At 42.4% G+C, this 18,607-nt stretch overlaps 1 protein-coding gene across 1 annotated transcript in view; it reads right to left on the minus strand.

Annotated features, from left to right (window-relative positions):
* Positions 1–15,769, minus strand: part of LOC115113691 (potassium voltage-gated channel subfamily C member 1-like) — a 29,959-nt gene extending 14,190 nt beyond the window's left edge. Inside the window, exon 1 of the mRNA XM_029641621.2 lies at positions 15,144–15,769. Coding sequence (XP_029497481.1) covers positions 15,144–15,680 — 537 coding nt within the window. The 5' untranslated portion in view covers positions 15,681–15,769. The remainder of the gene's footprint in view (positions 1–15,143) is intronic.
* Positions 15,770–18,607: the final 2,838 nt, after the last annotated feature.

Here is an 18,607-nt window from a genome sequence, read left to right on the forward strand (position 1 = left end):
AATTTACAGTATAGTACACGCACACCTTACAACCCTGATACTTACAATAACAACAACAACCTTTCAGTAGAAAGGATTCATTGACAAAAGAAGCAAACGAGGGTGTTGAGAAATGAAGTGGTCTAGTTAACCTCCATTGACCGTTGAGAGGCTTGTATAATGGAAAAAGGCACAAAAACCCTATCCCAGTTAACACTTTACACGGAACCCTACGCAGTGCCTTTTTCCAGTAGGTTTCACTCAGGGTAGTGAATGTACCTTGTGTCCTACTGATACAATCAGATACAGAATCAGAGACAGAAAAGACAATACAGACAGTCTGACTGACTCATTAAATTGAGAGAAATTCATTACATTTAAAGAAACTGTGCTAGAGCGATTCACTCTGATACGGTCAATTGTTGTTGAAGGTTTTGCAAGCTGCAGGCTCTACTGCAATGTGTACTAATGAAACAGATAAAGGGGTATATTAGATATGCCACCTCCACCCGCCTGAGGCAGCAGAGGCCTGGAGATGACAGAGAGAGTGACGTCTGAAAGACAAAAACCCCACTGCGATTTCTTTCTTAAAAACACACATTCATTCACACTCTCACTCTTATTCTCTGACACACATGCAACACACACTAGACATTGACAACAACAACCACAGCAGCAACAACAATAACAAGATAGAACATAATAACAATAACAACAACAACAAGATAGAACTGCCAAAGCGGGAGGAGTTGCAATCTACTGTAGAGATAGCCTGCAAAGTTCTGTCATACTTTCCTGGTCTGTGCCCAAACAGTTCGAGCTTCTAATTTTAATAATAAGTCTCTCACTGTTGCCACCTGTTATAGACCCCCCTCAGCCCCCAGCTGTGCCTTGGACACCATATGTGAATTGATTGCCCCCCATCTATCTTCCAGACTCATATTAAGCATCTCAAATCCAAAATTAAATCTAGAATCGGCTTCGTATTTTGCAACAAAGTGTCACGACTTCCGCCGAAGTCGATCCCTCTCCTTGTTCGGGTGGTGTTCGGCGGTCGACGTCACCGGCCTTCTAGCCATCACTGATCCATTTTTCATTTTGCATTGGTTTTGTCTTGTCTTCCATCACACCTGGTTTCAATCCCATCAATTACATGTTGTGTATTTAACCCTCTGTTTCCCCTCATGTCTTTGTCGGAGATTGTTTGTTGTATGTTTTGTGCAAGTCATGTTCTGGTGTGTGTCGGGTTTTGTACCCGTTTATTTTATTTTTGTATAAGTTCACTCTCCTGTGCCTGACTACCCTTCCACCAGCGCGCACCCATTACAGAATCACCAACCCATTTATGGAGTCAGCAGAACAAGGTCACCGGCCATAGAGGTGGAGGAGCGCATCCAGGAGCATGCAGCAATACTGCACCATCTTGGTATTGCCATGGAGCGCGTTGTCCAGAAAATGGACCGCTGGGAGAGACAGGGAGTTCCTCCAGCGCCTCCACCAGCACAACCGGGGTCTCCCCTGAGCGCCCCTTTTCCACCTGGGTCCAGTGGGATCCATCTATCCCTGCCCCAGGAGTACGGCGGAGAGGCTGCGGGCTGCCGGGGGTTCCTACTTCAACTGGAGCTATACCTGGCCATCGTCCACCCGGCTCCATCTGGCCGTGAGAGGGTGCCTCACCGGGAAAGCCCTGGAGTGGGCCAACGGCGTGTGGAGAGAGGGAGATGCGGCGTTGGACCAGTTTGAGGAGTTCACCCGCCGTTTCCGGGCAGTCTTCCGGGCAGTGAACGCCTCTACCATCTGAGCAAGGAGACGAGGAGCGCCCAGGAGTTTGCACTGGAGTTTAGGACCCTGGCTGCCGGTGCGGGATGGAACAACAGGGCCCTGTCTGCCCGAGGACATCCGTCGGGAGCTGGCCTGCAGAGACACCACCCTCACGTTTGACCAGCTGGTGGACCTGTCCACCCGGCTGAACAACCTGCTGCCTACTCGCGGATGTTCAGATCAGGGTCTGGTGGTTCCATCCTCTCGCACCTCCTCTCCGATACCCATGGAGCCGGGAGGGGAAGCGCGCAGGGAGACCGGAGGGGGTTCCCGCTCGTGCACCATCTGTGGCCGCAGAGGTCACACTTCCGGTCAGTGCCGGGTTGGTTCCTCTAAAAATTGAGGCAGCAGGCAGGGCTATCTGGCGTCACCCCAGGTGAGCCGGCACCATTCTCACCCAGAGCCCTCTGTTGCACAAGTGGGGATTTGTACCTGTATATATTATTTTTGTATATATTGGTTTTCTGAGTTTTTTTAGCATTTATTAAACTGCTCCGTTTTATACCAAGTTCACTCTCCTGCGATTGACTTCCCTGCCACCAGCACGCACCCATTACACAAAGCATCCATCAGTCACGCTGCCAAACATACCCTCGTAAAACTGACTATCCTACCAATCCTCGACTTCGGTGATGTCATTTACAAAATAGTCTCCAACACTCTACTCAGCAAACTGGATGCAGTCTATCACAGTGCCATCCGTTTTGTCATCAAAGCCCCATATACCATCCACCACTGCGACTTGTATGCTCTCATCGGCTGGCCCTCGCTACATATTCGTCGCCAGACCCAACGGCTCCAGGTCATCTATAAGTCTTTGCTAGGTAAAGCTCCGCCTTATCTCAGCTCACTGGTCACCATAACAACACCCACCCGTTGCACGCGCTCCAGCAGGTATATCTCACTGGTCATCCCCAAAGCCAACACCCACTTTGGCCGCCTTTCCTTCCAGTTCTCTGCTGCCAATGATTGGAACGAATTGCAAAAATCGCTGAAGTTGGAGACTTATATCTCCCTCAATAACTTTAAGCATCAGCTATCTGAGCAGCTTACCGATCGCTGCAGCTGTACATAGCCCATCTGTAAATAGCCCACCCATCATCCCCATATTGTTTTTATTTACTTTTTGCTCTTTTGCACACCAATATTTCGACTTGCACATCTTTATCTGCACATCTATCACTTCAGTGTTTATTTGCTTAATTGTAATTACTTCGCTACTATGGCCTATTTATTGCCTTACCTCCTTACTCCATTTGCACACACTGTGTATAGATTTCTCTATTGTGTTATTGACTGTACTTGTGTTATTGACTCTATTGTGTTATTGACTGTTTATCCTATGTGTAACTCTGTGTTGTTTTTTGTCACACTGCTTTGCTTTATCTTGGCCAGGTCGCAGTTGTAAATGAGAACTTGTTCTCAACTGACCTACATGGTTAAATAAAGGTGAAATATATATTTTTAAATAAATAAATAAATAACAATAACCATAACAATCACTGCAGCAACAACAACCACAATAACACTTAAACCCACAAGTGTAAATTAAATTCAATTACTTTGTTTTCACACTGACTGTTTCCATCTGTCCTGTCCTCCACATAAAAATAACCTTCTGGTTGGGTTTCTGAAATGAAGACAGGTTGTGGTAAGGCCAGAAGGAAGAGAAGAGAGTGTTACTGTCCTTGTCACCACAACATTTTCTCTCACAAGCCCAGCAAAGGTGACAGACTTGCTTCCATTCTTTCACTGGTGTGAAAACAAATTAGCAGCATCCCTGCATGGGCTCAATTACGGAGACCTGTCATTGGACTGAGAATCAATTCTAACTGCTGTCAACTTCCTGTGCCGAATATCCAACATCTAAGTCTATGTGACATTGCTCTCAGAACATCCAACATTTTCTTCAACACGGTCAACTATCCGTATCAATACAACAACATCGTTATTAATAATGTATGATATGCAGCTGTTAGAGTAAAACCTGGAACATTGGAAAAGTATCATATTGTTCACTAATGAAGGAACTTGAGCCGTTAACACAAATTCCATGAGACTAATTGAACTCTCCAGCGAAAGGAAATGAAACAGCTATCTTTGAAAAATGTCCACTAACCTTTTCTTTATCTTTATTCCATGAATGCCAACAGACTGTTGGTACTGAAGAGAGAAACAGTACTGTAATATACAGTAGATACGGGAAACGATCACCACATCATTGAGGAAATTCTAGACAAAGTGGTATCATGGCATGTGCGTCATTTGTATCCTAAATGCATTCTCTAAAGATTTTATCTTGAGACAAACTGCTAATCTCATATTATAATACATTAAGCCAACATGAGAGCCACCCTTCCTCGTTCTTACCTCTGACCTGCAGCACAAGCAATGTGTGTGCATGCATGAATGTGTCTGAGCATATGTGTGAAAGCATGTGCTTGTTAGCATGCATGGCTGTGTGTGTAAACATCATCCAAGGCAGATTGTGATGTATTTGATCTGGTGTTCTCAACAGAACATGTATCAACAACATTTACAGAAAACAAATGAGTGAGTTTCTAACTATAAATGAGAGGCAAAGTGCATTATAACACACTCAAGTGAATTACTGTATGTTGTCATGGTTTGGATGTGGGGGTGTTTCCGTAATAGATGTGTGATTAGCTTGTTGAGTTGTGATAAATCAGTGTTACAGAAAGCCAGGAAGTCATTTGAATGAACCATTAGGAAGTCAAATTTCCACCACTGTAATAGGCAAGTGAAAATAACCCAAAAGACATAACGTACAGATGTATGATCTTAATTTGAGCTAATTTGCTACAGCAGGAAGATAATCCTTCAGCAACAGGAAATTTGAACTATTATGTGGATTATAATTAATGGCTATTTTTGTAGGGGTTAATACACTTTTTACGTAATGGAAAATCAAGCCTGAAATTTCAAAGTGGAAATGTCAACCTTCAGAAACCTTCTTTAAACCTCAATTACACTACAAGTTTTAAATGTACTTTATTGAGGGAAAGCTCTCCTGCAACAGGGGGATCAAATGAAGATCCTTTAACTGTATTATTCCGGTTTGGAGCAAATATGTTTTAGAAGTGCTGATCATGAGCCATTGTCCTGTTTGCATTACAGGTGAAGGAACCGCCTGCACACAGGACTACCTACCTACAATCCCACTCATACAGTACAATCCCATGCACAGAACTGATGCCGACCCAAACATAATGTCTACACTGCAGACTGACCAGAGCAAGCAAGCACTTGCACTGCACTTATCAGCTCTATTTGAGAGGGTGGTTCTTTTCCCTTTGTGTCTAGGCTGGCAAGGCCTCACCCTTCAGTGGGAGGGAGCCAAAGACAATGCTGAGTTTATAACTGAGAATATAACCTTCCTCCAAGGAAACCAACCAGCAGGCCTTTCTGTCAGAACACATCACACACTATAGGAGCCATACCGTTGGGAAATAAACACCCAGCAGCTTCACTACCAAGACTCTGCTACATGGAACTGAATTAACAACAACACCACTAAATAAGAAGCTTAATGGACAGAGATGAATAAAGATAGAAATGTGACCATAATAAATACTGTATGTAAGTCTGAGTGTGACACTTGGCAGTGTGCTGTACCTGCTAGTTTAAGGACACAACCACTGAGCAGAATACTGCATGGATATTAACATTCAATATGGAATTAAGTCAATGATATTGAGCACAAAATATTTGGAGATATTTGGATTTTGCTGTGGGTTCTACTCTGCAAATTGCATTGGTCACATACACATATTTAGCAGATGTTCTTGCAGGTGTAGCAGAATGCTTGTGTTCCTAGCTCCAACAGTGCAGTAATATCTAACAATACGCAACAACATCGCAAGCATGTCGTTTGTTTGAGAGGATGCATTGAGATAGTGAATACACAATGTAATTAAGTTAAAAGGCTGTAGAGTGTGCCACATAATGCGTGCACATGTCAAGTATATCAAATGGTTTATTCCATTTCTACAGGGGAAGACAAAGTATGTGAACATGTTGTGGAATCTCCATACAGAAACAGCTGCGAGTCACCATCATCACAGCTAGCTCCAAATATAACTGATGGCGAGACCAGCCTTGGTAAATACTCTTAACCCTGGGGCTTGATACATGATATGCTGGATATTACTGTGTAATACTATAATACTACAACATACTTTTGATACTGGTGTATATGTATGGAAATATGATTAGGGCTCACCGGTAGGTATTAAACTGGCGAGGGGTGCTTTCTGTGTCTGAATACTAAATAGTGAAACTGTCTGTCTTTAGATTTTAAGGGGTTGTTTGCCAAAATGTAATACGCTGGCTGAGTATTTCAACATTTCTCAACGAGAAGTTGTATTGAAGTCCCATTACATCATCAACGTGCCATAGAGAAGAACACCAACCTAACCCCAGTTCACTGGGAGGACATTAATACATGACAGCAGAACTTTAATGACTGAAATAGAAACATTTGATTGAAAAGTATTGCAGATGAACTGTTTTTGCATGTGTCAAATTGGTAAGACTACAATTTTGCACATTGTACATGCTAACTGAGGAAGTACAGTTCCCGCGCAGCCCAGTCAAAACTGTTCGCTGCTCTGGCCCCCCAATGGTGGAACAAACTCCCTCACGACGCCAGGACAGCGGAGTCAATCACCACCTTCCGTAGACACCTGAAACCCCACCTCTTTCAGGAATACCTAGGATAGGATAAAGTAATCCTTCTCACCCCCCCCCCCTTAAAAGATTTAGATGCACTATTGTAAAGTGGCTGTTCCACTGGATGTCTTAAGGTGAACGCACCAATTTGTAAGTCGCTCTGGATAAGAGCGTCTGCTAAATGACTTAAATGTAAATGTAAATGCTTAATTAGGAAATGTTTGAAGTAAGTTACAGATGTAGGATCTTAATTTGATCACTTTCTTTGTTGCTGAAATTCAAACTTGTAGTGTTTTTGAGTATTAAAAAGGCTTCTAAAGTTTGGCATTTCAGACTTGATTTGCCCTCATGAAAAATGTATCAACCCCTACAAAAAATGTCCATTAGTTATAATCCACATATTAATTCAGATTTCCTATAGCTGTAAGATTATTTTCCTGCTGTAGCAAACTGCCTCAAATTAAGATCCTATGTCTGTAGATGTTTCAGTCACAGTGCGATTGCAAGTGTAGGAGACAGCATTGAGTCAATGCTAAACAAAATAAAACTGCAACCAGACCCTTCTCTCCTACAACCCCTCCCACACTCTCTCTTTTAGACTCATGCCTCCTAGAGATGAAAGCATGTCACGTTCTCTTATGTAACTTTCCCTCCATCCATCTGCCTTTCTCTTGGCTTACTGTATGCGTTTGTGACAATGTATTTGCATTGCCTGTTTATGAGTGTGTATTACATGCAGTGTGTGTAATTTTAGATAAATACTTTTGTATATATAGTGTATTTGTTTCATGTAAAGTGTGTTTGTTTGAGTTTGTTCCTAAATGTTATTAGGCATGAATCTGCATGAGAGAGAAAATGTGTGAGGTGCTGTGTGGCTCAGTTGGTAGAGCATGGCACTCCCAATGCCAGGGTTGTGGGTTTGATTCCCATGGGGGAAGAGTGTGAACAAATATGAAACTGAATGCACTCACTACTGTAAGTCATTCTGGATAAGAGTGTCTGCAAAATATGTTAAATTAGAACCCTGGGGACCTTTTCACATGATGAGGGTGGATAGTGTTGTTTTCTGTGAATCAAGGACTGTCTCCATGGGGTTAAAACAACTGCTGTAACATAGTATACTGTATGTAACATACTGTTTCCTTCAGTAACTTACAGGTAACTGGCTCCCAGTAAATTACCTTAAAAACAACATGCATTATTTTTACCGTGTAGGGATCAAGTTACAGGCCTTGCCTAATAATTGTCCATCTACGTTTTAGTACATGAGATGCGTAGCCTTTGTGTGAACTCCCTTGCAGTTCTAGAAGGGCCTTGACTGACAGTTTAAAAGCCGTGTCAATAAATAGAGACATTCCCATGTAACTACCGACAACATAAACAGCTAAGGCCTCATTCACAGCTGGCTCAGCCCCTCCCGTATCATCCTGTATGTGTTTTGCATTTGCTATATCGATGTGAATATTGATGTGAATATTGATGTGAATATTGATGTGTTTGATGTGTATTGATGTGTATTCAGGGCTCATCTGTGAAAAAGACTTTGGTCTCAGCATGACTCCCTGTTAACTACAATAAAGGTAATAAAAACATTTTAATCAGCGGCTAATATCATAAGTGGCTTTCATTGATAAAAAATGATGTTATATCGCCAATGAATGAAACTAATGCTATACAGACAGTCAAGTCCAGAAACCAAATTCATATAACATACACATATAGTTACAAGGTTATGCAAATGTAAAAACGACTATATTGGTTTTCTCTCCAACAAATCAACAAATAGCCTACACCAGATCCTTTATACTGTAAAATGGAAGTCATATTGAACTGATTGATTGAGCATTTGTTTGGAAGACGTTTGTTAGCCCAGTAACAGCCATTGGTAACCATGGTATGCGTCCAAGGTTGAAATGCTTGCTGGCTGTTTTTAGTTTTAGGTTGTAATTAGATTACCCTGTCAGAGTATGATCTGAGAGTGCCAGTAGAGACAGTAGAGACAGTCGAGATTGAACATGTGCTGCCGAAGCTGTATGATGCCTCAGGATGCTGAGTTAGCTCAGAACTCCACCACCACCTCCCTCCCTGTTCCACTCACCTGCTGCAGTCTCTGATGGGAGATAAAACATGAAAAGGTTATTGCTATGAAACAGGCAATCCCACTTAACTGATTTCCTCTATTACTGTGCACATCGGAAAGAGAGAATGTATGTGTAGCATTTACAGCACTATAATGAACTGTACAAATCCATTCATACACAAACCACAACAGATTGGGTCATCTGAAACTATAGGAAGAAGAATAATGAGAAATTGCACATCTTGACTATATCTTCTTCAAGCCAGCCATATTCAAATATCAAAGGCAAAGCCTTTACTAAAACCGTCTATCAACTAGTTTTGGCTCTAAGTTTTCTAAAACACTTCAAATAACGTGACTTGATAGTGCCAACACATAATGTGGCTCTGTTCCAACTGTTCCAATGCCTTACCTTGGGTAAATTACTCACATCGACTATGAAAGCCGCCATTTTGATGAGAGGACAGAAATGATAGAGAATGATTCTTGAATTATGTATACTAACTTAGCTCAAGAGCCCTTATGATTACTGAGACTCAAGCACAGAGGCATAACATTCTATAACATGCTTGACAATATATGTAGGCAGATAAACACCCTAGTAAATTATGAGATACTGAAGGACTCAGACACTTGGCTGAAGTGGTTGGGATAGCAATAAGTGAGCATTTTAAGGAAACCGTGGTCAGTGCATCATCATGCTATCCCATGGCCTGGGTTTAATGCCTGCTCTCTCTGATAATGGACTCCCCCAGCAACAGACACGCAAAACATTTGCCTAGGCCATGTGTGTCAGTGGTCCCCGTGCTCAGTGCCAGTGTGCCATTCCTCTTCATCACTGCTGCCCACACCACTCACACAAAACACTTACATGTTAGTCCTTTTGCAGAAGCTCTTATCCAGAGCGACTTACAGTTAGTGCATTCATCTTAAGATAGTCATAGTAAGTAGATTCTTCCACAATGAAGGAGCTAACAGCAAAGTCCGAGCTAGTAAGAGGGGAAAATCAAATGCAAGAGTTAGATCACAAAATCCTTTTTTATTTTTTAAACGGGGCGAGGTGGGGGGTAATGTGGGATTATTTAAAATACTCTTTGAAGAAGTAGGTTTTTAGATGTTTTTGGAAGATGGGCAGGGACTATGCTGTCCTAGCTTCAGGGGAAGCTGGTTACACCATTGGTGTTCCAGGACAGAGAAGCGCTTGGACTGAGATGAGCGGGAGCTGCCCTCTTGTAGGGGTAGGAGGGCCAAGAGACCTGAGGTGGCAGAATGGAGGGCTCGGGTTGTGGTGTAGGTTTTGAGCATAGCCTGAAGGTAGGGAAGGGCAGTTCCTCTTGCTGCTCTGTAGGCAAGTACCATGGTCTTCTAGTGTATACGAGCTTTGACTGGAAGCCAGTGGAGCAGACAGGCCTATATCCATCAGTAATCACCTTGGCCACACACACCAATAGCAAGTGACTACATACAGTAGGTGTATGTTATTGTCCACAAACATGCCCTGTGATATTGTTGTGGTAGTTGCATCCTGCTGTACAGTGTCCTGTGTGGCTAACTTGGTTATTTCATATTTGTCATACTAAATCATATTTTTGTAAGTCATACACAAACTTAACATACATACATATATGAACATGTGAATAAACATCAGATGAATTGGAGGGAATTCTGACATAATAAGCCTAATGTCAGATCAAAACATGCCGATCCGTTGAAAAGCCTCTATAGTCACATTCACGTCCATAATAATCACCCTGCCTGCTGTCCCTAATGTCTCTGTCCATGTCTGGTCCACCAATTAGCACAGAGCAAGAAACACATTCAGTTAACACTTGACATTCAAATGAAAAACAATCTCAATCAAAACTTAGCTAAATCACTGTAGATTTAGAGACTAAGCAATTGAAAGACATGTATTTCATTCAAGAATCATAGTGATATTTGAGAGCCACACATTAGTGTTTTCTGTGAAAACTGGTAGAGCAAGTATGTCAACAGGGAGGGCTCAACATTTTAAAAAACTGTCTTATATGGGTTATATCTTCAGTGGGATAAATCTGAGTGACACCCTCATGTCAGATGGTATGGTCTGGCTGAGGTAATGGCTATGCCAGCATGTATAGCTAATGGACAAAAGTGATGAATAAACTGAATAAACACTCCCTCACCATGCCAGACCATTCAGGCCAAAACTGGAAAGACAGAACATCTTGTGGTTTTGCAGGTCATGAAGATCAAATCGTTTTGGTGTTTAGGATTTGTCAGATGACTGTGGGGTCTATGTTCAGAGTAAAGGTTGTTGAAGCCAGTGTTATCTTGTAGATGAAGGCAGAACAAGTGAGTGTAACTTTCCTCTCTGTTTGGCAGTGTAATGGTGGCGTGAGAGGCCTGTATTCTATATTTGCCCCTGTTTGAGTGCTTTTAGCTGGGTGCCTCATTCCTCTCTGCATGGGATATTAATTATACAGGAGCGCAGGGACAAACCCCACTGCTTTTTAAGGGGTGTCCTGCTCCACTTCTTTTGGGAGCAAGAGCTGCGTTAGATATCTCAGTGACCAGCTTTTGATTGGTTTGTGCATTTCCCTATTGGAGTTGGACTGTGTCGATGTGTATGATGTGTGTTCATACAGCTACACGTGAACCTCAATGTACTACAGTATGCCACATGATAGACTAAGAGCTGGTGTTGTTTGATAAAACAATATGTCCATCTATCTAGGCCCCAGCCCTCCAGACGAGTCAGTCTCCGTGTGGATCTCCTTAAAACCTAGATGACTTCCTGTTAAAGTGTGGCAAGGTTAGCCATGCAGCATGTCTTTAGTGTAATAGGATGCCTCGCTCTCTCTCTCCATTAATTACCAAGGTCTGTGCCCAACTCTGCTTCTGCTAATCGCTCCAGCCCCCAAAGGAGCAACCAGTCTTGCTATGTTCAGTTCAGCATGGATCTGTTACTCACTCTATGTTGGTTAGAAGCTGACGTCCCAGCCACACTGTCTCTCTAGTGTGATTACGTAGACGTATAGCTACTTTCCATGTAGGTGCACTTTTCTCACTCATTTTAAGTAGAGTGGATCTCCTTCTAAACTCAAGAGCAGTTTCCTCCCAGATAGCTGAAGGTCGTGGTAGCTGGCAGGGTGTCTGTATGGTCAGTAGGCTCCTCACGTTAAAGCTGACACATCCACTTTAAAAGCATGATATTGATTTCAAAGCTCTCCCTCCACATAAACTCACTGCTGTGTTTCTTATGTGACGTGGAGTGAAACATACAACCCACAGCCATGGCTGAGTGAAAAGAAACCTCCTACCCATTCCCATCCAGCAGCTCCCTCTTCCACTTCTAACCTAAACAAACCCACATCTACCCTACCTGTCCCAAAACCCCACCAAACTGCATTCAGTCATGCACTTCCTTCTCTCCCAGCTGCACAAAGTAATTTCTCATCATCCTCACCATTTAAACACATTTTACTTCAGTACTTATTTACATCCTTACATGAGCAGCAATTAGATTGATCACTAAACTAATCTAACGACTTGCCTTCTTGCAAATCCAGGCAGTAAGGGCCAAGTCATCAACAGTCCAAGGGCACAAGATGCCTCAATGACCCTTTCATAAGTAGGAAGACTAGTAGTTGTAGCCACGTGTCTGAATTATGGTCAGTCTAAGTTCCCTTAGATTGCAGTCCATACTAAAGGCAGGTCAATTTCATGGGGCGGCAGGTAGCCAAGTGGTTAGAGCGTTGGCCGAGTAACCAAAAGGTTGCTAGATTGAATCCCCAAGCTGACATGGTAAACATCTGTCATTCTGAACAAGGCAGTTAACCCACTGTTCCTAGGTTGTCACTGTAAATAAGAATTTGTTCTTAACTGACTTGACTAGTTAAATAAAAAATTCATATAGTGTTCACTGGGAGTATGTGAGCCATGTCTGAAAGCAACATGAGTACCACTACACAGACATCAGTTATACAAGCTACACCTGCTTCACATACACAGGTACTGTATGTGACTGCATTTACTTACATCACCACTGCATTAATCACCATGTAATACCTAGGTATTAATTCTGCATTTCGAGTGGGATATAGAGTGGAAGCGCAGCATGTCCGCCAGCAGGGCAGGAGGGTGTATGAGGTGGCAGAGGTGAGGTTGGGTGTTTATTAAGAAAGGTGATAATGAGGCCCTCCTTGTCACCCAGGTGAGATTGGGACTTTATTAAGAAAGGTGATAATGAGGTCCTCCTTGTCACCCAGGTGAGGTTGGGTGTTTATTAAGAAAGGTGATAATGAGGTCCTCCTTGTCACCCAGCACCAACAAAGGGGATATAAATATGTGATTCTCTCTTTCCTTTCTTCCTTCTATAACTATTATTTACATAGGAGGAAACCAACGTTACTAGAGCAAAAGATAAGGACAGATGGTCAACATGTTTTTCCTCTGAGATCAGTGTTACGTTTGCCCCTGCTGACCAAAACTGGGCCTAATGAGGATTTAATAACAACTAATCGACTCCCTGACTAGCTCATCTCACATAATTGGTCAGTACAGCAGGATTGTCACAGCAAAACAATCTTGCTGCAACAGGATTTAAACGTTTACTCCATAATGTTGCTTGATCGGTCGTTAGGCTATTAGATGACCAAATTTAGGCTACATGAAAAGTGCAATACTGTTAATGTAACTGTGTGTTAGTATGGGTTTTCAGTGAATTTATGTAAATCACAAAGCTCAACTGCATTTCCTGCGGTGCATTCGCAGCAACATAAGTGATCAAATTAAGATCCTACAACTGTAGCTTCACGTTTTGCTCTCACAATGATCTGTGAAGGCCCTATGGTGTGTCTGTGTACACTGCATGGTCTCTAAGGTTCAAGTGATCGCCAGTTGCTAAGGCACCAGTACATGGTCATTCATAGTAACTCAACGATTTACTGTCACAATGAAAGACTGAGAATGAGAAACAGGTAAAGAGAGTGAGAAAATGGAAAGGAGGCTATATGAGAGAACCAGAGTGTAGACAATAGACTTATAGCTTGTGGAAGAGAGAGGGTAGACTATATTGTTACTCAACCCTGCACTATTGTAATCACTGCCCCTCAGGAGAAATGAGAGGTGCAAAAGATGGAGTCAAGCCAGTATGCTCCAGTCTAAACGAGTAAGCAGATGCACTTATACACATTGATCTAAGGATTTATGGAAATTGACAGAGCCAAAGCAGAGGCTAGTGCTTGCACTTACGTAATTTGAAAACTGCTCAGTCTCTGAGGAACAGCAAGGGGAACAATAACTAACCAAAACATAACATATATGCTACATAATGCATATTGATTGATTGACCAGTTGATTGATTATAGATACATTCTGAAGATGTTATACTCTAACATGTTGTATCCTGTGCTGAGCTAGGGGAGGATAGATTTCTGATCCCTGCATCTCCTCACAGCTGTCTCAGGTCAGTGGGCCAGGATCCTATAGGGTCAGTAAGAGACTACTTTTGAATTGTTTTCAAGTGAAACTAAAATGAATTGGGAATGGGAAAACCAGGTGTGATAGGTGTTGTTGTTTAAAGCTAAGTTCATTTACAAGGAGAAGAGGCAGAAAGGTCAGGCAAAGCTAATAATTAGGTTCTAAATACAGCTACAAGCCTACAGAACATGGACAGCTCCAAACAGGCAATGTAACGATTGACCATCACAAATATTAATCTTCTTGATCACCATTCTGTTCCAGCCTAGGAAAGAGCGAAGTGCATGTCTTGTTAACTCCCCCACACATCCTGGTCCTCATTAAAAATGGTGAGGGCATATAAACAATTAAACTCTCATTCTAAGTTTTATTTTATCTAGTCCTTGTGAGGTAATTCATAAGACCTCATCAGGACCAAAAGCAAGGTGGTTGCATGTTGCACAGCTGAACTGCAGGACAGGAGGCAGTCGATCCATGCGACAAGACGCCCAGAATGCACATTGCGACAAGACGCCCAGAATGCACATCTCAGAGAGTGAGCGCAGTGCATCATCACTTTTGTGTGCGACGATGGACCCATTAAAGGGGAAATCTGTTGTTCAAACAATAACAAAGCCTTTACCCCGCCACTGTTTTGGTAAACAGCTGAGAGATGGGGCTGGAGAAATGTAACCACTTTCAAATTCCCAGACAGGGCTATGGATGCAAGTTTTGACCATTCGTGATATCAACATTTTAGAGGCAATACAGTGTTTGTTTACAATTGACTTGTTTAACAATGAAGTAAAACAAGCTTATATTTTGGGTTCTGATGGGCTACAACAGTTGAACTAAGCTAATCAGGAATGTGTAAGTTATATTATTCAATAATCAATGTGTATATGTAATTAATTGAAAAGTCTAAAAATGTATGTGCCAACTTCAGATTTCAACTTTAAGCTTAAAATCCCAATTAATTTTCACGAGCCCACACACACACACACATGCACGAGCGCACAGGCACGGAGAGAGAAAGAGAGAGATTGTAAAGCATAGTTTTTTTCAGGCCATTAGTAGGCCTATCTAAACTTTTATTGACTCAAGATGACTGATTCCAACTCTTACTTACCCTTGCATATTTAGATGAATAGGGATCCTCGAAGAGTGCCCAAAGCAACCGCTGCCAACGTCGCCAATGCCCCCCAGATTTGGCATCTGGTCCATCAAGAGCCAACCTATTGATCATTCCCAGCGTTTCCTCATCCCCATCCTCCTCTGAATTCTCGGGGGGCCCACCCCCAAAACTATCCAATGCCTCCTCGGCCTCTCGATGTTGCCGATAAGTCATCCAACAACATGGTTCCACGTCAGTCTCATCGATACCCCAAAATGCCAACTCCTCCTCGTACAACGGGCCGCAAACATCTGCAGGGCAGTGCAACTTCCCGGTCCTATAATAATTGAGGATGTGGGCAAACACTCCCGGGTGCCGGTCAAAGAAAAATTCCTCAATCTTGGGATCGTAGTCAAAGTGACTGTGGGCATCGGGCTCGGCGAGCCAAGCTAACCGGGTGCCCGGTAATGTACGAAGGGTGCTACGGTAGGTCTGGTGTCTGATACCTCCCACGTTAATCACAATACGATCGTTCTCGTCGCCTTGTCCCATTGCGTCGCTTAGGCATGTCTCGAGCAGGTTCCAGACATTATATTGCAAAATATGTGCGAGGCAACGCAGTGAGATCTGGCCGACACATGAACTCGAGATGAAAGAGGAAAAGAGAAGGCAGATTTCTTCCCGACTTCTTTTATTCAGCCTGCAAAAAAGCACAGACTCCACTTAAGCATTCAGATAGATCCCAACTTTTAATAATACAAAAGAACGCAATGCCTCAACGGATGTTTAATATAGTTGCAAGGTAGGCTAAAGCAAGAAACAGCCTGTGTCTGCCCCAGAAACAGGATGGGAAAAAAATCTAAATGTTCATGGTTAAGCTACATCACAAAACCAAAGATGAACACCCCTCCGAAAAGCGTTGATGAAAAATGTGTGTAGGCTATGACTCCATATAATGAAAACCTGGTTCCAAATCCACGCCGTCTTTTAATTAGAGAAACGTACACCCCTTGTTGCATTCAACGAAAGATGAGGGTTGTGGTGCTGAAAGGACAGCACCAGTCTCTCTGCGTGCACACTCCTCACACCCCCTCCCTCTCTCCTCCTCTCTCTCTCTCTCATCATACCCCTCCCACTGTCTTTGAGACAAGACTCTTGCACTTCCTAGTCCCTTTTCTTTCTTTATATTCTCCTCCTTGATCCCAGATGCAGGAATGCTACAGGGAGATCAACATTGATTCTTGACAATTACTGTACATGTTATGTATTCAATAAGGATGCACAGGTAAATGCAGCTAAATTGATCAGGGGTGTGTTGCGGACAGCTGTTTGGGCTCTGTCAGCACCATGGACAGGTCACATACTGGCTTCCACACAGGTGAATCACCTACACGACAACACCCTTATTTTGAGCATGAAGTTGAGTCAAGTTACTATTTGTAACAGTTAGGGCTCCATATATATATATATATATATATATATATACAGTGGGGCAAAAAAGTATTTAGTCAGCCACCAATTGTGCAAGTTCTCCCACTTAAAACGATGAGAGAGGGCTGTAATTTTCATCATAGGTACACTTCAACTATGACAGACAAAATTAGAAGAAAAAAATCCAGAAAATCACATTGTAGGATTTTTATGAATTTATTTGCAAATTATGGTGGAAAATAAGTATTTGGTCAATAACAAAAGTTTCTCAATACTTTGTTATATACCCTTTGTTGGCAATGACAGAGGTCAAACGTTTTCTGTAAGTCTTCACAAGGTTTTCACACACTGTTGCTGGTATTTTGGCCCATTCCTCCATGCAGATCTCCCCTAGAGCAGTGATGTTTTGGGGCTGTTGCTGGGCAACATGGATTTTCAACCCTCCAAAGATTTTCTATGGGGTTGAGACCTGGAGACTGGCTAGGCCACTCCAGGACCTTGAAATGCTACTTACAAAGCCACTCCTTCGTTGCCCGGGCGGTGTGTTTGGGATCATTGTCATGCTGAAAGACCCAGCCACGTTTCCTCTTCAATGCCCTTGCTGATGGAAGGAGGTTTTCACTCAAAATCTCACAATACATGGCCCCATTCATTCTTTCCTTTACACGGATCAGTCGTCCTGGTCTCTTTGCAGAAAAACAGCCCCAAAGCATGATGTTTTCACCCCCATGCTTCACAGTAGGTATGGTGTTCTTTGGATGCAACTCAGCATTCTTTGTCCTCCAAACACGACGAGTTGAGTTTTTACCAAAAAGTTCTGACATCTGACCATATGACATCTTCTTCTGGATCACCCAAATGCTCTCTAGCAAACTTCAGACGGGCCTGGACATGTACTGGCTTAAGCAGGGGGACACGTCTGGCACTGCAGGATTTGAGTCCCTGACGGCGTAGTTTGTTACTGATGGTAGGCTTTGTTATTTTGGTCCCAGCTCTCTGCAGGTCATTCACTAGGTCCCCCCGTGTGGTTCTGGGATTTTTGCTCACCTTTCTTGTGATAATTTTGACCCCACGGGGTGAGATCTTGCGTGGAGCCCCAGATCGAGGGAGATTATCAGTGGTCTTGTATGTCTTCCATTTCCTAATAATTGCTCCCAAAGTTGATTTCTTCAAACCAAACTGCTTACCTATTGCAGATTCAGTCTTCCCAGCCTGGTGCAGGTCTGCAATTTTGTTTCTGGTGTCCTTTGACAGCTCTTTGGTCTTGGCCATAGTGGAGTTTGGAGTGTGACTGTTTGAGGTTGTGGACAGGTGTCTTTTATACTGATAACAAGTTCAAACAGTTGCCATTAATACAGATAACGAGTGGAGGACAGAGGAGCCTCTTAAAGAAGGAGGTCTGTGAGATACTTATTCTCCACCATAATTTGCAAATAAATTCATTAAAAATCCTACAATGTGATTTTCTGGATTTTCTTTCTCTCATTTTGTCTGTCATAGTTGAAGTGTACCTATGATGAAAATTACAGGCCTCTCATCTTTTTAAGTGGGAGAACTTGCACAATTGGTGGCTGACTAAATACTTTTTGCCCCACTGTATATACACTACCATTCAAAAGTTTGGGGTCACTTAGAAATGTTCTTGTTTTTAAAGAAAATGGTCCTCTATGCCTATGTAGATATTCCATAAAAAATCTGGCATTTCCAGCTACAATAGTCATTTACAACATTAACCATGTCTACACTGTATTTCTGATCAATTTTATGTTATTTTAATGTACAAAAAAATGTGCTTTTCTTTCAAAAACAAGGACATTTCTATGTGACCCCAAACTTTTGAAAGGTAGTGTAGATATACAGTACCAGTCAAAAGTTTGGACACACCTACTCATTCAAGGGTTTTTCTTTATTTGTACTATTTTCTACATTGTAGAATAATAGTGAAGACATCAAAACTATGAAATAACACATATGGAATCATTGTCACGTTCGCTGAAATAATTATCGGACCAAGCTGCAGCGTGATATGGTTTCCACATATTATTTAA

Source organism: Oncorhynchus nerka, linkage group LG28 (assembly GCF_034236695.1).
Source record: "Oncorhynchus nerka isolate Pitt River linkage group LG28, Oner_Uvic_2.0, whole genome shotgun sequence".
Lineage (NCBI taxonomy): Eukaryota > Metazoa > Chordata > Actinopteri > Salmoniformes > Salmonidae > Oncorhynchus > Oncorhynchus nerka.